At 45.5% G+C, this 22,483-nt stretch overlaps 1 protein-coding gene across 7 annotated transcripts in view; it reads left to right on the top strand.

The window, feature by feature from the left end:
- Positions 1-22,483, top strand: part of LOC121538244 (agrin-like) — a 298,699-nt gene that overhangs the window by 229,631 nt on the left and 46,585 nt on the right. For all 7 annotated transcript variants that reach the window (XM_045207164.1, XM_045207161.1, XM_045207160.1 and 4 more), the window contains 9 exons: positions 1,054-1,251; positions 1,450-1,650; positions 14,236-14,378; positions 14,674-14,779; positions 16,933-17,052; positions 17,632-17,796; positions 19,731-19,874; positions 20,975-21,099; positions 21,359-21,464. In XM_045207164.1, the coding sequence (XP_045063099.1) occupies positions 1,054-1,251; positions 1,450-1,650; positions 14,236-14,378; positions 14,674-14,779; positions 16,933-17,052; positions 17,632-17,796; positions 19,731-19,874; positions 20,975-21,099; positions 21,359-21,464 (1,308 nt within the window). The remainder of the gene's footprint in view (positions 1-1,053; positions 1,252-1,449; positions 1,651-14,235; positions 14,379-14,673; positions 14,780-16,932; positions 17,053-17,631; positions 17,797-19,730; positions 19,875-20,974; positions 21,100-21,358; positions 21,465-22,483) is intronic.

The raw sequence follows: 22,483 nt of genomic DNA, 5'->3' as shown, positions 1-22,483 counted from the left end.
CCCTTCACCGTCAACTCCCCTCCCCGGTCAGACAAGTCCCCCCACCTTGTTAGCACCTTAGCGCAAGCTGTGCTGGCCCTCCCTGTGTTTACAGCCAGTAAGGGAGCCCAGTTGGAGAAGGCCTTTATCGGGACACGGGTGCTGATAAAGGACGACACTCACCGTGATTTATATCGCCCGGGTACGAAACACCGTTATTGTCACGGTGATGCATTCCCCATCCCTGCCAGCCGCCACCTCGACTACATAATTTTATTTTTAGACCTCCTGCTTTTTTCTTTTAAACAGGCCCCCAGGCTGGGCTGTCCACAATGGGTGCCTGTGCGGTGCAGGCTGATTTCCTGGCTTTATTAAGGTGTAATAAGGTGTAATACACAAGTTAATAACACGGGGGAGGGGAGGAGGAGGTTTCCGCCTGAGTAGCCCACTCTCTCCGTTAGCCATTAGCGATAAATCAGCAGCTGTTATTACGTAGCCACTAATTGAATGTGATAGCGGCCGTGCGATGCAAATGCAATCCTCCAGGTGTAATTGGCAATCGAGGAGAGCTGCCCACCCCTCTCCGCGGGGGGAGTCGCATCTCCGCTCTGGCTCTGTGATTCGCGTGGGCTGCCACGAATCATTGATATCCACAGCATGTCGGTACTAGGCTATGCAAGGCAGAGGAAAAAACCCTGAATGGAAAACGTGCAAATGATCAGAGTCAACTGAAAATAGAGGAATCTTGACAGTATTCTCAGTCCAGATCATCCTACTCAAACTTGCAGCTGTGTGAAGTCTGCACACCATCTGGGTTTGGGGCCCTCTCAAAATGACCGGCCTTTTAAAAGGGGTTAGGTAAACACATGACATCATGGTGACGTCACGGCTGTGGATTTTGCCAAGCCACCCACACAGGCTTCGGATGAGACAGTTCTATCTGCCCTCCCTCGCTCTTTTTCTCTGACTCAACTCACTGACACACACACCCACACTCTTTCTCTCCCCCGGTTACCCATACTGGTCTTATTTACTACCTCTAATCCTAACTCTCTCCTACCTGTCTCCCTCCAGACGAGGCGTGTGCCAACTGTTCGTTTGGGGCAATCTGCGACGGGCAGTCGGGCCGCTGTGTGTGCCCGCAGGAGTGTGTGGAGTCCCACCAACCGGTGTGTGGCAGCGACGGCTCCACCTACGACAGCGAGTGTGAGCTCCACGTGCGAGCCTGTACCGAGCAGCTTGACCTGCGCGTGCTCGCCCAGGGAGAATGCAGTGAGTAATGCACCAAGTGTGTGTGTATGTGTCTACCAACAGTGTGGTTGTACAAATAGTATGTCTTACTAAAGTAATGTCTCATTATTGTATTTTAGCAAGCATATTCCTTTTACATGATTCCAATCAATAGCCGCTGACACACCCTGTGTGTGTGTATGTGCAATCGTCCGTTTGTTTGTGTGTGCGCATTTGCAGAGACGTGCGGTAGCGCCATGTGTGCCTGGGGGGCCCGCTGCATCCAGAACAAGTGTGAGTGCCCGCAATGCCAGGGCCAGGCCTTTTCGCCCGTGTGCGGCAGCGACGGCTTCACCTACGACAACACCTGCGAGCTGGGCGTGGCCTCCTGCGTCCTCAAGAAGAAGATTGAGGCGGCCAAGCCTGGCAGCTGCGACGAAGGTAGGAATTAGGAGATTGCAAAAACGTTTTGTTAAATACTTTCTTTCCATTGACTTCTGTAATTGTCCACTTTGTTTTGGAAACACCCATTAAAATCTCTTTGTATGATTTTCTTTCCACTGACTTCTCTTATGATCCACTTTGTTTTTGTAGCTACTGTTGATAGCTGGTGGTGTTGATAGAACCCTACTGGTACTGGTGAAATCTCCCACCATTAGGTAAAAGGAAATTAGTGACCACTACTGATAGGGCAGAGGAAATCTAAACCACGAGACACACAGTGCCTTTTTAAACATGATTTGCTTCACAAGTGGCAGCCTAATTTACACAAGTCCTTTGTGGAGCTCCTCTCCTCTCCTACTGGAACAGGACCAGAGTCTCTACTCCTCTGTCTTTGTGACAATCAGCTCTCTCTCTGGGTATCTTTGTCACCGTACGGTTGTCATGCAGACGATGTCAGCAATAGTCCCTTGTGGCCAGACGTAGTCACCGTCACCGAGACTATCGTCATCGTCTGAGGACGTGTGAACACAGAGCAGTTTTCATCTGAGAGAGAGACAGATGTTGAGAGCGATGGAGAGGGGGAGGGAGAAGTGGTGAGTGGAGGAGAGGGGGAAAATGGAGAGGGGGAAGAGAGAGAGATGGAGGGAGGGGTCGAGAAAGAGAGAGAGACTGAGAGACAGACATAGAGAGGGAGGGGGGAGTGGGTAAAGGGGTGAGAGTATTCATGAATTATAATTTTCCTCTACCATCCCCAATGTCTGTTCTGTTTTTTTCCATCTCTCACTGTGCCGTTGTCTACTCTACAGTATACGGCCAGCTCTGTCTGCCAGCTCTTAACGCCCTGCTGGTTTTGTTCAATTTAACACCATCTCATTGACTGAGTCGAGTAACCTTTTGTATGTGGAGCATGAAGAAATGCGCATATAGTACACATTGCATATATAATACACACACACACACACACTGCGCCCCATATCATCATTATACGCACACACTCCACACATAGTATATACACATACGCTTGGACACCACACACATATACAAACACACACACAGACACACACACACACTGTGCCCCATATAATAATTATACGCACACACTCCACATGTAGTATACAGTATATACACACTCACACACTCTCACTATGTGCCCCATATTGCTGTCTGGCAGTGGGGAAAGATGCTCTCCTCTATAGCGCCCCAAGGGCATTCATCTATTTGTGAAGCCTGGTGACTCACTCTCTCTCTCTCCTCTCTCTCTCTCTTCTCTCTCTCTTCTCTCTCCTTTCTCTCCTCTCTCTCTCTCCTCTCTCTTCTCACTCCTCTCTCTCTCCTCTCTCTCCTCTCTCTCTCTCCTCTCTCTCTCTCTCCTCTCTCTTCTCTCTCCTCTCTCTCATCTCTCTCTCTCTCCTCTCTCTCGCTCTCTCTCTCCTCTCTTCTCTCTCTCTTCTCTCTCCTCTCTCTCTCTCTCTCTCTCCTCTCTTTCTCCTCCCTCTCTCTCTAGATCTCCTTTCTCTTCCCTCGCTCTCCTCTCTCTTTTTCTCTCTCTCTTTCTCTCTATTGCAATGTCTCTCCAACTTCCATCTCTCTCGCTTTCTATCTCTCTCTGATAGCATACAACCCCGTTTTTCTCCCTCGCTTGCTCATTTGAGTTCTCAGAAAGCCATCAGCCTGTAACAAACGAAACAGGTTTTATTTTATTTTCTCTGTCTCTCCCCCTCCCTTCCTTATTGTCTCACCATTTTGCCCTCTCTCCATCAAACTAGCATTGTCTCTTGACATAAAGATCACATTGCTTTCAGAGATGGGATCGGGTCTGATCGATAAACCTCCCCCAGGGGACACGGGTCCAGGTTTCTTTTTGTTCTACGCCTTGTCACCATTCCTCTTGCCCCTCTAGTAGATAACTGAAGCACAACCCCCCACAACTAGAAGCTAAGACATTCTTAAAGGGGTAGCTGTAGTAGCTTAGTATTTTGAACAGGAACGGGGTTATAATGTTCCTCTGATGTTTTCGGATAATCTTGATTGAAAACCACTTTGAACAAAAGCGTGAACTACTTTCTTCTGTAAACAGACTCCTATTTTTACATTTGATCTTTAAAAAACTTTTTTAAATTAAGTCTTTAAAACCTGTGCATCAAATGGACCCAACCCTATAGTCCTATTGTATCATTGGACTAGCCAATGTATTAACCTATCACAACCTATTGAACCGACATTTCCAGCTCTTCATATCAGACTGCAACCTTTCCCCTCTGCACTTACCTACAGTACAACCCCTACCCACCCCACTCCCGTCTACAGTGCTGGTTGAATCCTCCAACTCCGGTGAATTGAACAATTTATTTGTTTATTTAGCCCCGACTTAAAAAACATATTCATTTGTCACAGGGAAAAATGGAAGTGTTTTCCCCCCTTTCATTTAGGTTAATGAAAAATGACAGTGTTCTGTACGGGGGGAATCTATCACCTGTTTAATTTCACACTCGGGTAGGCCCAAGCTCAGCTCCTTTGTCGACACTGACCAAGTGGTGGGTGAGCCTAGTGCATCACCTTGGGGCCCAGGACGGTTTTAATTTAATACACATTTACTAAACAGGATTATGGGTGAGAATATCACATGGCACAGTCAATGCACTATCCACCCCCCAATATATATCGCGAGAGCGAAACAACAACAGAGAGGAGGTGGGTGGGTGGAGAAGAGCTCATCAAAAGCAGATCAGTGGCTTTTTGTCTGTCTATCTATCTATGTATCTATCTATGTATCTATCTACAGTGGGGGGGAAAAGTATTTAGTCAGCCACCAATTGTGCAAGTTCTCCCACTTAAAAAGATGAGAGAGGCCTGTAATTTTCATCATAGGTACACGTCAACTATGACAGACAAATTGAGAAAAAAAATCCAGAAAATCACATTGTAGGATTTTTTATGAATTTATTTGCAAATTATGGTGGAAAATAAGTATTTGGTCACCTACAAACAAGCAAGATTTCTGGCTCTCACAGACCTGTAACTTCTTCTTTAAGAGGCTCCTCTGTCCTCCACTCGTTACCTGTATTAATGGCACCTGTTTGAACTTGTTATCAGTATAAAAGACACCTGTCCACAACCTCAAACAGTCACACTCCAAACTCCACTATGGCCAAGACAAAAGAGCTGTCAAAGGACACCAGAAACAAAATTGTATACCTGCACCAGGCTGGGAAGACTGAATCTGCAATAGGTAAGCAGCTTGGTTTGAAGAAATCAACTGTGGGAGCAATTATTAGGAAATGGAAGACATACAAGACCACTGATAATCTCCCTCGATCTGGGGCTCCACGCAAGATCTCACCCCGTGGGGTCAAAATGATCACAAGAACGGTGAGCAAAAATCCCAGAACCACACGGGGGGACCTAGTGAATGACCTGCAGAGAGCTGGGACCAAAGTAACAAAGCCTACCATCAGTAACACACTACACCGCCAGGGACTCAAATCCTGCAGTGCCAGACGTGTCCCCCTGCTTAAGCCAGGCCCGTCTGAAGTTTGCTAGAGTGCATTTGGATGATCCAGAAGAGGATTGGGAGAATGTCATATGGTCAGATGAAACCAAAATATAACTTTTTGGTAAAAACTCAACTCGTCGTGTTTGGAGGACAAAGAATGCTGAGTTTCATCCAAAGAACACCATACCTACTGTGAAGCATGGGGGTGGAAACATCATGCTTTGGGGCTGTTTTTCTGCAAACGGACCAGGACGACTGATCCGTGTAAAGGAAAGAATGAATGGGGCCATGTATCGTGAGATTTTGAGTGAAAACCTCCTTCCATCAGCAAGGGCATTGAAGATGAAACGTGGCTTGGTCTTTCAGCATGACAATGATCCCAAACACACCGCCCGGGCAACAAAGGAGTGGCTTCCTAAGAAGCATTTCAAGGTCCTGGAGTGGCCTAGCCAGTCTCCAGATCTCAACCCCATAGAAAATCTTTGGAGGGAGTTGAAAGTCTGTGTTGCCCAGCGACAGCCCCAAAACATCACTGCTCTAGAGGAGATCTGCATGGAGTAATGGGCCAAAATACCAGCAAGAGTGTGTGAAAACCTTGTGAAGACTTACAGAAAACGTTTGACCTGTGTCATTGCCAACAAAGGGTATATAACAAAGTATTGAGAAACTTTTGTTATTGACCAAATACTTATTTTCCACCATAATTTGCAAATAAATTCATTAAAAATCCTACAATGTGATTTTCTGGATTTTTTTTCTCATTTTGTCTGTCATAGTTGACGTGTACCTATGATGAATATTACAGGCCTCTCTCATCTTTTTACGTGGGAGAACTTGCACAATTGGTGGCTGACTAAATACTTTTTTCCCCCACTGTATGTATCTATCTATGTATCTATGTATCTATGTATCTATCGATCTATCTATCTATCTATCCTGCTAAGAAACTTTCTCCTCTCCCTTTCTAATTTTTCTGAGCTCCCTACCGCTCAATCTTTCTTTATGTAGGGTGGGTTTATTTGGACTAACGCATTGTCACATCCTTCAACAGCAGACTGTCTGAGAGGCAAAGGAAGTGAAAACAAACAAGGAAAGGCCACCTGCGTGTCCAGCCCGATCAAAGCCATGCTGTTTTCCATCCCTTCCTAATACACTCCTAAACACACACACGCACCGAGCGCACACACAAATAAACACACAAACACAGCGGTGACGTGCGGTAAGGTCAGTGGCTGGGAAACCACTGGCTATTATCAAAGTCAGATTTACTCACAAATAAACTTTGATGAAGCCCAAGTTTCCCAAACAACAGATAGCTCAAACAACCAGAGTGACATAGGCTATTAACCGAAATTGACAAACAATTTTCACCAAATGTAAATACCAATGTAGCCAGGATACACAAGCGATAGCTTCCGATGGCGGCATATTTCATATCATCCGACAAAATGACACACTGCTCAACTCAGCTCAGCCATAGACCGATGTAGCATCCACAGTTAATAGACCAATATATCGGCACATTTCATCCGAATATTTTGCAACCCAAACTCCATAGCCTTTCACAATGGATTTACAATTCTTCCAATGGCACAAACACACACGCATGATAATATTATTATGTGAAATATTATGATACACACATATAGAATAAATAAGGTTCTAATGTCCATATCAATAATCAAAATGACAAAAACATTTACACTGAAGTATGTGGACACCCCTTCAAATTAGTGAATTTGGCTATTTCAGCCACACCCGTTGCTGACAGGTGTATAAAATCGAGCACACAGCTATGCAATCTCCATAGACAAACACTGGCAGTAGAATGGCCTTACTGAAGAGCTCAGTGACTTTCAACATGGCACCGTCAAGTCAGTTTGTCAAATTTCTGCCCTACTAGAGCTGCCCCGGTCAACTGTAAGTGCTGTTATTGTGAAGTGGAAACGTCTAGGAGCAGCAATGGCTCAGCCATGAAGTGGTAGGCCACACAAGTTCACAGAACGAGACCGCAGAGTGCTGAAGTGCGTAGAAATCGTCTGTCCTCGATTGCAATACTCACTACCGAGTTCCAAACTGCCCCTGGAAGCAACATCAGCACAAGAACTGTTCGTTGGGAGCTTCATGAAATGGGTTTCCATGGCCGAGCAGCCACACACAAGCCTAAGATCACCATGCACAATGCCAAGCGTCGGCTGGAGTGGTGTAGATGGAGTTGGAGTGGTGTAAAGCTCGCCGCCATTGGACTCTGGGGCAGTGGATCACGCTTCACCATCTGGCAGTCCGATGGACGAATCTGGGTTTGGTGGAGGCCAGAAGAACGCTACCTGCCCGAATGCATAGTGCCAACTTTAAAGTTTGGTGGAGGAGGAATAATGGTCTGGGGCTGTTTTTCATGGTTCGGGCTAGGCCCCTTAGTTCCAGTGAAGGGAAATCTGAACGCTACAGCATACAATGATATTCTAGACAATTCTTGCTTCCAACTTTGTGGCAACAGTTTGGGGAAGGCCCTTTCCTGTTTCAGCATGACAATGCCCCCGTGCACAAAGCGAGGTCCATACAGAAATGTTTTTTTGAGATCAGTGTGGAAGAACTTGACTGGCCTGCACAGAGCCTTGACCTCAACCCCATCGAACACCTTTGGGATGAATTGGAACGCTGACTGCGAGCCAGGCTTAATCGCCCAACATCAGTGCCCGACCTAACTAATGCTCTTGTGGCTGAATGGACGCAAGTCCCCACAGCAATGTTCCAACATATAGTGGAAAGCCTTCCCAGAAGAGTGGAGGCTGTTATAGCAGCAAAGGGGGGACCAACTCCATGTTATTGTCCATGATTTTGGAATGAGGTGTTAGACGAGCAGGTGTCCACATACTATTTTAGTGTAGTTCAAATCGTCAAAAAGGTGTCTCATCAAAACAGATTTGTAGCTTGATCAATCAAATGCATCAAAGGGATGTTGTCTATTCTCATGTTCATTCAACAGTATCCTAACCTGCAAATTGCATGTAAAATAGAAGTAACAGCAGAACCCCATGTCCATTATTTTATTCTGTAGGCTCACAACAAGCCCACGGACATGTGGGAGACGCATCCCCAAAGCCTCCTTTTGTTCCATTTTCACATTGACACAAAAAGTCACACACACAAACAGTAGCTGGTAGTACAGTTCTCCCACGCAGCACACAGGTAGACAGCTGTATCCAGAGGGTCGGAGAGCAGAATCCTCCCGCGAGAGTGCGCCCCCATGCAACCATGCATGTAGAATTGTTGTAGTTAGTCGCATCCATCTTGTAGAAGCTAAGACTCGGGCCCTCATTGAGTGGCAGGAGAAGCCCCATTCCCATTACGTCCACAAAGCAAAGGTAAATGTCCAAGATGTGTAAAAGTCTGGGTAAAAAGTATTGATTGGTAATGACGTTTCAGACAAGCGGACAGTCCAGTAGTCACTGTTCGCCTGCCCGACAGATAGCAGTGTGGGAGATGGTGATTGCCTGTCATTAATAACATCACGTCTTGTAGAGTTCCTGTATGCTGCCTCTGTCTGGTCTTAACTTTCATTATAGTTGATGTTCCACTCTTCGAACCCTCCAAACGGCGTGAAACATTATTCCAACTTGGAAAATTATTTGATGTGCGGTATAATGTAAATTTTTCAGGTTGTTTTTGCTAGCTGGCTAACTAACTTCAGTTCAAGGGATGCGAGCGCCAAATTATGTTGACATGCCCAAATGTGCAGAGCTTACCACAGGTTTACCCACACAACATTTTAAGGCAATATGCATGTGCAAAATATGAAATCGGCTCAATGCAACGAATGAATCTAGGCAAAGCAGCGACGACTATGCTGGCCCTCTCCATTAACAGTGACTGGAGTCAGGAACGGCCGCACGCGTCAACGATTTGAATAGATGGAAAGGAAGGCAAGTATACCCTGGCACCTTTCCTTTGATGTAGTTTTAGCACATTTTGAAATTTGTAGCATAAAAACCACCAGAATCATTGAGACAAAACATTAGGTGACAAAAAAGAATGACAAATTTGTTTTTTTACTGACAGGAGTGTTTCCTGGCCCTGATAAATACAAATATTGATAGTACTGAGGTGAGTCGGGGCCACGGTCTTCAGAACCGATACACATATTCGAAGGTCACACCCCTTTCTCTAGTTTCCCTCCAATTATCCACCCTTATCCTCTCCTCTTCTTCCCTCATCGGGTCATGACTTCATACTATAAAAAAGCACACATTTCCTCCTCCATTGCTTCTATCAGTTTTATTCCCTCACACAATTTCTCGCTCTTCTCTTAAAAAAGGGAAATACAAAAATTGGCTGTTATTTTTTCTTCGTCTCTCTGGAGTCTCCGCCGTTCCGTATTTGCTCAACTTAATGGAGATCCCTTGGTTAAATGGACTCTGGTTATGACATGATTGAGTAAAAGTAGCAGACAGACACAGGCGCTGAGAGAATAGCTGATGCAGACATCTTCCCTGCTAATTGAAAGGTTCATAGGCAGTGCGGGTGGCAGCCACATCAAAGACCAACAGCTAATTAGTGCCCCCTCCCTCCCTCCCTCCCTTCACTTTTATTTACTCAATTTCTTAGCTCTTCTTTTTTTTCTTTTATATATGTCAGGGTGGCATGAGCGGAATATTAATTCAGTGGCGAATGCTCTCTCGGCTCACTCCCACATTTACCTTCTCATGCTGAGTTTGCATAAATGGACTCAGGTGGCCAGGCAAGCCAGGGCCTTGTTTATTTAACAGCTGCTCTGGGGTCAGTTGACTTGTGCATTTGCATTGGAACCCGTCATCATGGCATGTCGCTGTCTGGGATCAGATACCGTGTGTGCTCATCATATGGCACTGACAGACATTTTGCAATGCAGCGTCACAATATGCTTTAGAACACTCACAAAATGGCCCTCATATAGTTGTATCAAATCCATTTTACAATTCAATTTCATAATCTCCATTTACCATAATCGACGCAGTCACATTGATAGCGAATCCTAACAATTGGATTTGGGTTAATTGTTGTGTACAGCAGTGGTTCCCAAACTGAGGGGTTGGCACAGAGCTATTTAGAGAGCTATTTAAAACTTGTCAGAAATGTCCAGATCAACTAGCCCATGTCAGCTAACGTTTTTAGCTACAGTGAGGGAAAAAAGTATTTGATCCCCTGCTGATTTTGTATGTTTGCCCACTGACAAAGACATGATCAGTCCATAATTTTAATGGTAGGTTTATTTGAACAGTGAGAGACAAACAAAAAAAATCCAGAAAAACGCATGTCAAAAATGTTATAAATTGATTTGCATTTTAATGAGGGAAATAAGTCTTTGACCCCTCAGCAAAACATGACTTAGTACTTGGTGGCAAAACCCTTGTTGGCAATCACAGAGGTCAGACGTTTCTTGTAGTTGGCCACCAGGTTTGCACACATCTCAGGAGGGATTTTGTCCCACTCCTCTTTGCAGATCTTCTCCAAGTCATTAAGGTTTCGAGGCTGACGTTTGGCAACTCGAACCTTCAGCTCCCTCCACAGATTTTCTATGGGATTAAGGTCTGGAGACTGGCTAGGCCACTCCAGGACCTTAATGTGCTTCTTCTTGAGCCACTCCTTTGTTGCCTTGTCACCTTCTCACCAAGCTGCTTGGCGATGGTCTTGTAGCCCATTCCAGCCTTGTGTAGGTCTACAATCTTGCCACTGACATCCTTGGAGAGCTCTTTGGTCTTGGCCATGGTGGAGAGTTTGGAATCTGATTGATTGATTGCTTCTGTGGACAGGTGTCTTTTATACAGGTAACAAGCTGAGATTAGGAGCACTCCCTTTAAGAGTGTGCTCCTAATCTCAGCTCGTTACCTGTATATAAGACACCTGGGAGCCAGAAATCTTTCTGATTGAGAGGGGGTTAAATACTTATTTCCATCATTAAAATGCAAATCAATTTATAACATTTTTGACATGCGTTTTTCTGGATTTTTGTTGTTGTTATTCTGTCTCTCACTGTTCAAATATACCTACCATCAAAATTATAGACTGATCATTTCTTTGTCAGTGGGCAAACATGCAAAATCAGCAGGGGATCAAATACTTTATTACCTCACTGTAGGTTTTTTAGCCCATAGATTTTGTTGTAATGTTTGAGTCACTCAACTATCACATGAATACACATTAGACATGGCAAAAATGTATAGAATTGAAAGAAAATGTGCATTAAAACTGCAGAATGTTTTTTTCTCTGCACCCCATGACAAAATGTGTAGAATTGCAGGAAATAAGCTTTAAACCTGCAAAATGTTCTCTCCGCCAATAAGGCGGTGTGAACAGTTTGTGTCATGGACAGTGCTTGTGCCCATAGAAAGAGATGGGGCGCGTGCGTGAAGGTGGGGCGCAGGATATTCCCCAAAGCTGGAAGGGGGGCCTGAGTGAAAACGTTTGGGAACCCTTGGTGTACAGTATTGAAAAAAAAAAAAAAAGGACACAGTCTTTGTCTTGAGTTTGATGTGTACTCTCCTTAATACTCCCAGCCTCTGGAGTTCCTCCATTGTTCACTGTGTGTGGGGCTAATGAAGTGAATGCCCTTCCACTGTATCGACCCATCGAGCGTGTCAGAGCCCATTGCTGATGACCCATATCAGGGCGATGAGATGGACTGCTGCTCCTCTGGACCCAGCAGCGCCCGCTACAGTGTGACCTGCCCCATAATCCACTTAAGGAGATGGGTTATGCTAAGTGGCACTTCCACGACTACACCATCAATTTCCCTATTAGGGCCAGTGGGGGCCTAGCTAAAGCAGCCCGTCAATACAGATGGGCGAGTCAGATAGTCAAAAAAGGAGACTGAGACGGAGGACAGTAGGGAAGCATCTGGGCTCCCGAGTACATATATATTTGTTTAATGTTGTACAAGATTGCGTTATACAGTGAGGGAAAAAAGTATTTGATCCCCTGCTGATTTTGTACGTTTGCCCACTGACAAAGACACGATCAGTCTATCATTTTAATAGTAGGTTTATTTGAACAGTGAGAGACAGAATAACAACAAAAAGATCCAGAAAAACGCATGTCAAAAATGTTATAAATTGATATGCATTTTAATGAGGGAAATAAGTATTTGACCCCTCTGCAAAACATGACTTAGTACTTGGTGGCAAAACCCTTGTTGGCAATCACAGAGCTCAGACATTTCTTGTAGTTGGCCACCAGGTTTGCACACATCTCAGGAGGGATTTTGTCCCACTCCTCTTTGTCATTAAGGTTTCGAGCCTGACGTTTGGCAACTCACCCCTTCAGCTCCCTCCACAGATTTTCTATGTGATTAAGGTCTGGAGACTGGCTAGGCCACTCCAGGACCTTAATGTGTTTTGGGTCATTGTCATGCTGGAATACCCATCCACGACCCATTTTCAATGCCCTGGCTGAGGGAAGGAGGTTCTCACCCAAAATTTGACGGTACATGGCCCCGTCCATCGTCCCTTTGATGCGGTGAAGTTGTCCTGTCCCCTTAGCAGAAAAACACCCCCAAAGCATAATGTTTCCACCTCCATGTTTGACGGTGGGGATGGTGTTCTTGGGGTCATAGGCAGCATTCCTCCTCCTCCAAACACGGCGAGTTGAGTTGATGCCAAAGAGCTCGATTTTGGTCTCATCTGACCACAACACTTTCACCCAGTTCTCCTCTGAATCATTCAGATGTTCATTGGCAAACTTCAGACAGGCCTGTATATGTGCTTTCTTGAGCAGGGGGACCTTGCGGGCACGGCAGGATTTCAGTCCTTCACGGCGTAGTGTGTTACCAATTGTTTTCTTGGTGACTATGGTCCCAGCTGCCTTGAGATCATTGACAATATCCTCCTGTGTAGTTCTGGGCTGATTCCTCACCGTTCTCATGATCATTGCAACTCCACGAGGTGAGATCTTGCATGGAGCCCCAGGCCGAGGGAGATTGACAGTTCTTTTGTGTTTCTTCCATTTGCGAATAATCACACCAACTAATCACCAAGCTGCTTGGCGATGGTCTTGTAGCCCATTCCAGCCTTGTGTAGGTCTACAATCTTGTCCCTGACATCCTTGGAGAGCTCTTTGGTCTTGGCCATGGTGGAGAGTTTGGAATCTGATTGATTCATTGCTTCTGTGTACAGGTATCTTTTATACAGGTAACAAACTGAGATTAGAGCACTCCCTTTAAGAGTGTGCTCCTAATCTCAGCTCGTTACCTGTATAAAAGACACCTGGGAGCCAGAAATCTTTCTGATTGAGAGGGGGTCAAATACTTATTTCCCTCATTAAAATGCAAATCAACTTATAACATTTTTTACATGCGTTTTTCTGGATTTTTTTGTTGTTATTCTGTCACTCGCTGTTCAAATAAACCTACCATTAAAATTATAGACTGATAATTTCTTTGTCAGTGGGCAAACGTACAAAATCAGCAGGGGATCAAATACTTTTTTCCCTCACTGTAAATGGTCTGGCTATTTTCAAAAACCTCTTTGATCCAGTGAAGTGTACCGTTTTAAAGTAAATCGAAAGTTTACCTTTCACAGTCGCAGTGGCTGAACTACTTTTTTTATGAAGTCTTGAGTGATTGATAATTGGATCTTATCGTACAATTAGCGGTTTCCTCCTATCAGGAAATCTGTGTCCATGAAACAGGCTCTTGCATTGATTCCCCCGCATTGATTCCCCCTCGCAGGGATGCAAGTGGTAATATTTCCCTCCTCCCTCTATCCTCAGCTTTAATTGAAATGTAAAGGATGCCTCACTGGTTGCACGGCAATGTTGTGCCTAATTTATTTTGTCAATCGCTGGACCTCTCCATGGTTGGTCATTATCTTGTACTTCCAGCAGTGCCTTTGGTTCTATCTCAGCGTCAACGTGAAATAAATGTTAAAATCCTAAAGGTGGCATACTCTGAATATATAAACACTCTGCCAAGAACTCGGCTTTAACTTTTTTGGGGGACAACAAAGATGGAAGGCATTTTTACAGCTGTATCGAAAGGTTAGGGTTTCTTAAAATGTTTGTCTGTGCTGGGCTGATAATAACAATTTCAAATGTTTCTCTATGTGTGGTCTCTGCAGAGTGTGGTTCAGGAGGATCGGGTTCAGGTATTGAGAGCTGCGAACAGGACAGGTGTCGTACGTTCGGAGGCTCGTGGGACGAGGACGCAGAGGACGACCGCTGTGTCTGTGACTTTGACTGCCATCGCGTGCCTCGCAACCCGGTAAGCCTTATCCTCCATAACTTAGCCCTCCACAAACAACCACAACCCTGTACGTGGGTTTTACTGCAATAGAGGTGGTTTTCAGTTTCACACAAGCCTAGGTAATTCCTAGGTAATGAATGGATGACATCTGACATTTACATTCAAATGTCTGTGCAATTACATTTTCATATTGAGATTGACCTTGCAATGTCACGTGTTTGAAAAGGAATGATGTACTTAGAGTAACTTTAAAATTAAATCACACGCTGATATGTTCCAGCATTCATGTGATTATGACTACGATTCTCCTCAGGTGTGTGGCTCAGATGGGAAGACCTACAGCAACGAGTGTGAAATGAAGAAAGCCAGGTGCGAAAGGCAGGAGCACCTGCTGATCCAGAATCAGGGACCCTGCACAGGTGAGCAGCCTGGACACCCCACCATAACTGATCTAAGATCAGCCAGAGTGATAACCCATCTCTTACTTTGAGAGATAACCCATCTCTTACTCGTAATTCACCCAGCTTAGTACTTTGTCATAAAGCAACGCCTAGAAATCCTGTTGTTTCTTCTGAACACCACTTTGGTTGGTAGCCTATCCAACACAGTGCCAAAGCTGGCTAGCGAGAGTTTCCCTCCCCCGATTGGATGCCTACATATAGCTCAACATGCATGTGGCTACCAAAGGCTCTAGGCTGCCACCACAGATGCTAGGCAAAAGTAGGGAAGGCTTGTTCTATGTCTTGTTCTACGTTCTAAGTCCCTGCCTTGGCAGTGCAAACCATGAGCTCTCTGTAGTAGGCCAGAGAAAAGCAAAGGGCACATAAGATATTCTGTGTGATCACTGCAGCTCGTTTGATTCCCTGCAGCCCTGAAAAGAGCGAGGGAGCAAACGAAAGAGAGAGAAATGGAGAGAGCTCTCCGCTCCGGTTTCACACTCACATCCCTGTAGAGTCGTCCCTCCTAAGCTGGCCACTTTGGGCGCTTTCTGTCACGCTTCTCCACAATCCGCAGAGAATCAATTCCTTTTTTCTTGTGGAGTGCTATTGGTGCGCGAGCTCAGGGCCCTCTTCTTCTCCCAAAAAGCTCAGATCAATTGGAATCTCTTCATTAGCTATGCATGGAGGAACTTGTCTTTGACCACGGTTTGACCTCCAAGCCTTCAATCTCAAGGAAGCACCTGACTGCTTTAACTTGACAAAGGGGGTTTGAACTCAACACAACCTTGTGTTGTTGTTTTTTACTGTCTTATGTGGTTTATAAACACCTTACGTGTTGTGTCTCTGGGAAAATGTTTCATCATGCCTTTCTGAGTTCTTTGATCTATGACAGCTGTCTCAAATAACTTTCAAGCTGTCCTATTTTGCATTTTTTTATCAGAAAACTGGGTCAGTGATTCCAGTTTTCATGAGGTCTAAAGAAAGATTCGGTGGTATATACCGTTACTTAGTACACAGGCACTCAATTCTCCCCTTGTTGAAATACAAAGGCTACATACATAGCCGTGGCAGCAGCAGACCTTGAGATAGAGAGAGAGAGTAATACTCGCATATCAGAGAGAACTGTATTGTGCCAGACAATGGCCACTGTAGAGGAAAAACCAATAGGTTGAAGAACATATGAAATTAAAAGTTCTCTCTTGTCCTAATAGGCTCAGTACAGATAGTAGCGGGAGCGCTGAAAAGTGGCAAGTTAATGAACTGTGTCCAAAGCTCATCGCTGGAGTGGAAAAGCACTGGAAAAAGAGAGAGCAAGTCATCACCATTAGGCTTCGGCTCATATCCACACCAGTAACAGTGTGATTTATGGGCCGGTAGCTGCAGCCTCCAAACTCCAAATGAGGAACACAAGAGAGGAAGAAAGAAAGAGAGAGCGAGCGAGGGGGAGAGTTCTTCCTCCAACTCTACCACTGGCGGCCATTTCGATCCAAGGCCTGAAGAGAGTTTAAGCAATAATATATTGCCTTGGCCGTTGAACAACCCCCCCTCCCTCCCTCTTTTCCTTCCATCCTTCCATATCTCTCTCATTTCCCTTGTACACAAGTGCTCTGTTGGGTAACATATTTGTTTGGGGTGTGTTGTATGCGGTTTTCGAGCTGTCACGTCGCCGTGGAATCTGGCGCTCCCACAGACAAAACAACTACACACATACGCTCACAGATTGGCCCAGTCCATCAAATTCAGCCGTAGACTCGTTTTTTTTCTGCTTCTGCGAGCTTGTAGCGACGTTGTGTCGCGCTCTGCAATTTCACAGGAGAACAAATTAAGAGAATAGGGCTCCTAGGAAGTGGCAAATGTCAGCTGTTGCAAATCCACTAGGAACACCATTGTTTATTTTCACTGCACTGGAGGTAATAGCATAATTCTCCCTCTGATTTTGAGCCATTGTCAGGATTGGGAAAATATCATTGTTATCTGGAAGCCAGATGCCAGCTTCTCCACCCCTGGCTCTCCAGGCGAAACTCATTGTTGCATGTTGTTCAGAGATTGTGTCTTCTAATTCCCCTTAAAAGAGCCTTCACTGTCACTTCTCTCCCTCTTTTGTTCCATCCTCCGTTTCGGCCCCTCATCAGCAATTTCGGCCACCTCTCCGACAGAGCTGACAGCGCCGGAACACTGCAGTCAGTCAGTCTATGGCTGTTGCCGTGACAACAAGACGGCGGCCCTTGGTGTGGGACTTGCCGGATGCCCCAGTAAGTGCGCCAACCTCTCACATGACATCCAACCTCTCACCTCTGACCCCTCGTATTATACCCATCACAATGGTATTCACTTATTGACCAGATGCGCACAATCAGCCTAGCATACAATTCTTTGAAATGAAAACCTGCATATAAAGTGATATCTAAAGGTGAACATATAAGGCTGGTTTCCTGGACACAGATTCAAGTCTAGTCCTGGGCTGGGTTTCCCAAAAGCATCGTAGCACTAAGATCATCTTATTTCCATTTAAACAAAATGTACGAAAGAAAGATGATCTTAGTGCTACGATACTTTTGGGAAACCCAGCACTGGACTAGACTTGAATCTGTGTCCAGGAAACCAGCCTTATATGTTGACCTTTAGATATCACTTTATATGCAGGTTTTCATTTCAAATAATTGTATGCTAGGCTGATTGTGCTCATCTGGTCAATAAGTTAATACCATTGTGATGGATATAATACGAGGGGTCAGAGGCGAGACTGGAAACGGTCTGCTGTTGCTTTGCTGTTGTAGCTATAGATAATTATCTAATTAATTAAATAATTCAATGTCATTGGTGTCCCCTAGGTACATGCCAGTGTAACCCGTACGGCTCATACAAGGGGACTTGTGACCCGGCCAGCGGCCAGTGCTCCTGTAAGCCCGGCGTCGGGGGACAGAAGTGCGACCGCTGCGATCCAAGCTTCTGGAACTTCCGCGGCATCGTCACAGAGAACTTGAGCGGCTGCACACGTAAGAGGCCTCCTCCTACTCTGCCTCTTTCGCCATCTCTTTTCTTCTCATGAACTGTCCTTACGTAGGAAACAGAAGAGTTATGGTCCTGTATAGCACAGTTAGTAGACTATGACACTTGCAACTCAAGGTTTAGGAATTTTTTAATTTGACTTCTCTATAGACCCTTTTCCAGTACACGACACACTGACGTCACGGACAGATGTGCCCGACTCTTTGCGGCAGTAAGAAAGCCATCGCCATCTGCGCCCATTCAACATAGCCTAGATTAACGTTTTTTTTTAAACTTCTAAACAAAATAACTTTTTGGGGTTCTCATACGCTTACCATTATGTTTTGATTCTTGCTTGAACAGTCGCTAAGATTATATTTGGTTGTGATCTTTGCAAAATAACTATTTTGGATGCAGCAGTTGTTAGCTAGAATGCTAACGCTCATTGATATAGGCTGTAGCAAAAGCTAGCCAAAGAGCCGTTTTACTGGTTGAAGTTGAAGTGTTTTTTAAGTATAATGCAGTTGATTTGCGATGATGACACAAACATTAAATTAAGCAGGATATTGTTGGGTTCTATTTTTCTCATAATTGGATCTGTATGTGATGAATAGCTTGGAAGGAATGCATTAATGAGGAGCACTGTACTGATATGGATTGTTTCACATAACAGGCTGTTATTCATGTAAGGAATGTTAGGGGTAGGACAGATAAGACTTGTATTTCTTACAGATACGAACACTCTCTCTTTGTTGTCTGTGAAACTGTCCTTGAACATGGGTACAGTGGAATGGTGTCTTTTGGGTGCTGACTCCGCAGGTTATTATCATAGCAACTTATGCCTGGCAACAACTGGAGTGCCGAGGAGTTGGGACCAACCCCTGCGCCAACGGATTGGCTGAATGGAGTCTGGACCACACTCAGTCCTTTGCTCTGGTTGGCCAACAGAAGAGGTGGAGGCTTTCTGTCAGAGTATTTGAGAAAGAATCTGTAAACAATAATTCTAGTTCTCTGTCTGCCCTGCGTGGTTTTTCAGTGAGCCCGTATACGAACCTTCATACTTATCATACATACATTTTGCATATAATAAATTAAGCTTGGATTGAAGATCTCTTGATTCTTATTCCAATACCAGATTTGAATTACGCAATTTCTAACAATATTCATACAAGCCTTAAAATCCAATTATAATCCAAAAGTAGTGTGAAATGCACTCATGTGGCAATGTTTGTAAACACAGATAGGGGTCTATTAGGCCGTCTAGTATTTTTTTCCTTTTGGGCTTGACATCAGCTAAACTGCAGTACCGAAAGTGCCCTCTGAGCACAGTGGAAAGCGTGCTTCCTGACTGGAACACTGGCCCCATGAGGTTTACTCACGGACAAGCAAACAGTACACACATCAGTGCAGAGTTCAGCAGGGGGAAAAACATTGATTCCAGGAACATGATGGGGTTTGATGTTGTCCCTTGCGGGCTGGTGGCTCTCTGTGATCTTGTTGGCCCATCTACCCTCTCCCATCTTGCCACAGGGCTGTCTGGCTGGCCTCGGCCTGAACTATCTCTGACCCCAGTCCCCGACAATGAAGCGCTGAGATTTACATCAACCCAGGGGTCACTTCTGAGTTGGCCTGTGTGTGTGTGTGTGTGTGTGTGTGTGTGTGTGTTTGAAAGAGAGTGTGTGTGTAGGAGCTGGTTTCTCAGACACAGACCAAGCCTAGTCCTGAACTAAAAAGCATAATAGAGAATCTTGGAGAGTGTTAGGGATAGAGTAGAGGGATAGTCTTTCATTATGATGAACAGTTGGACTTTTATTCACTGTATTCTATGCATCCCTTTCTCTCTCTGTCTCTCTTCCTCCATTCCCCCCTTCTTCTCCCTATTCATATCTCCCTTTCTCTCTTTCTTTCTCTCTTTCTCTCTTTCTCTCCCTCGGTGTTCCAGCGTGTAACTGCGACGCGGTGGGCTCTGTGAGGGACGACTGCGAGCAGATGTCAGGCCTGTGCTCCTGCAAAACGGGAGTGAAGGGCATGAAGTGCAACGTGTGCCCCGACGGCAGCAAGATGGGTGTGAGCGGCTGTGACACAGGTAAGGTGGAGCCCCCGCTGACTGACGTGTGCCACCTGCTAACTCGCCGCGACATCGATGAAGCATGGCGAGTGTGGCAACACCTCGGCTCTCGTCTAGTCCCTGTTACTCCTCTCGTCCAGGGGGCGGCCTTGCAGAGCCTTTTAATGAACTCAATGGCTTTTTCTCAAAGACACGTGTTTTAGCAGCATTTAGAACAGTGAACACGTTTGCAGTACAATAGCTGTCGTTGTTCATGGTGTTATCTGAAGGAAAAACAAATCAGAATGGGAAATATTTTAAGCACTTCTATTTTGGCCATTTATCCAGTATCCAGTCATTTAGCCCTCTATCAGTAGTTTCCCTCGCCCTCCTCCATTCTAATTTAGCCCAATGAATACACTCATAACTCCAGTTGACGGAAAGGGAAGGTGAGCCCCTGCTGTGTCGTCCTGGTCTCGTTAAGACCCACCGTCAGCTATCGACAGGAAATAAAGTGCTTAATGAAGTCAATAGTCCCAGCCCAGCAGTGGTGCTCTGTGGCGTACCGGTAGATGAAAAAAGGGGGTCCTGGTGGTGGGGGGGTACATGAAAACCAAGAGGAGGCGCTCCGCACGGCTGTTATGTCAGCGCAGAGAGCCCACACTCGGCGCCTCAGGGGCTCATGGGTAGGATTCTGGGGCCAAGCCCCTGCTGCTGCTGATGCAACCCAGTGGCGATATGTGTCAACACTTCTAACAGGTTCCTTGGTGGAAGTACCAGAGATCAGTGCTGCTTAGACGCCCAGCCAAAACAATACATTTTTTAATTGTCTTGAAAAGAGTCCACAAATTTACTTTATATTAAAGATTCATCATTAATATAATCTGTATGGAAAGCATAACCATTAATTCATCTGCATAACCTACCCATGTTTTTATATGTGGAACCATTACTGCGCATATCAAATATGATGATGATTATCAACTAGGATTAAGGGCAGTTAAGAGCGCCAAGCTCACATGCTAATGTGAGCATCATGATTTGGCCCAGGAATACCCAATTACATGAATGGCCAGTGATGCCATAGCTGCCTATCTATTGTCCCATGAGTTGATTTGAACCCCTCATTCCCATCTCAGGTGCCGATGCCCCAACCTCATGTGATGAGCTGGACTGCAAGTTTGGCGCGTTGTGTGACAAGGTCAACGGTCAAGTCCACTGCGAATGTCCCTCTCCCGACTGTGACGAGAAGAACAAGACCAAGGTGGGCCTCTACATTCTCTTCTCTATGACCAATCAGTCCTCTTCTCTATGACCAATCAGTCCTCTTCTCTATGACCAATCAGTCCTCTTATCTATGACCAATCAGTCCATACTGTCAGAAGTCCAGCACAGAATCCAGACCCCAGCACCTGGAACTACCAAGCTTCAGTTCCCCATTTAGTAGCAACGGTGGTTGGTAGTAGGCAACGCTAGAGTTAACAAGTTGTAGCTTCTTCTTGTTCTCTCTTTTTCCCGAGCAGGTGTGCGGCTCTGATGGGGTGACCTACGCTGACCAGTGCCAGCTGAGGACCATTGCCTGTAGGCAGGACAAGCATATCACAGTGGAACGCTTTGGCCAGTGCACAGGTGAGCCCCGTTTGGCCTCCATACATCATACTAGGGGAAGTCCAACTCCTGTTGTCAGGCCCATATCAAAAGATAATGAGTAATGCCACAGGCATCGGAAAGACCAACTGTCCTCTCTCTATCTATCTGGACTAGGGGATATGGGTTGTGTCCACTTTGGGTTTGGTGCCGTATTGCTTCACTGTCTCTTTCACTGTTTTCAGTTTGTCTGTGGATAGCCTTTATAGTTATACTTATAAGTACGTAAACTTTACTTTACACATTACTGTAGTAACCTCTTATACAGTCTAACTGTTTTAAAAACACTTTTTGAGACTGACTTCACAAGATATCATCAAGTATTTTTATTGTAGTGTGTGTGGGCTCTATATGTCAAGAATTTGCAGTAAAGCACAAGTTTTCTCTGTGGCCACCAGTTGTGGAAATAACGAACAGCTGGCTTGTCGTCAACATACCTGTGAGCGCATACGATGACAGCTGAGGCTCTTTACCCATCATCCTCCCTGCTTGGGATTGCAGTGTCACTGCGAGTGAAATCAACACCGTGGCTGACAGAGAGGAGCGAGGAAGAAGGAAAACAAAGTCTTGGGAGAGAAACGAGGCCTGACGGATGCTCCCCTGTAGATAGAGATGCTGCAGTTTGGATGGAGCCTGCTGAGCCACGGATTCCCCAGAAAGGAGTGACATTTCACTGTTTGATTCCCTCCACCCCTGTGTGGATTAGGGAGGTTTAGCTCCAAAAACCTCTGTGGGGAATCCTTCAATCCCTGTCGCATTTTTTAGCTGGATGGAGTGCACCACTACACTGAGTGGTATAGTGTGCACTGGGACAAGCGCCAAGGCCGTGGCTTTCATGTACGATGGACGTGTTGAGCCGAGCACCAGCAAGCGCCACGGCAGGGCCCGCGGGGACAGCATGGCACTGGGCAAGCGCTGGCAGGCGGGCACAGGAAGGTTGGCCATGGGCCAGTGCCAGGTGCCTAGCATCTCGCTCAGGAAAATGTTTGCTCACCTCACCG

The sequence above is a fragment of the Coregonus clupeaformis genome, chromosome 24, assembly GCF_020615455.1.
Source record: "Coregonus clupeaformis isolate EN_2021a chromosome 24, ASM2061545v1, whole genome shotgun sequence".
NCBI lineage: Eukaryota > Metazoa > Chordata > Actinopteri > Salmoniformes > Salmonidae > Coregonus > Coregonus clupeaformis.
Note: the sequence above shows the minus strand (reverse complement) of the source record. Positions and strands in the feature narration are given on the sequence as shown.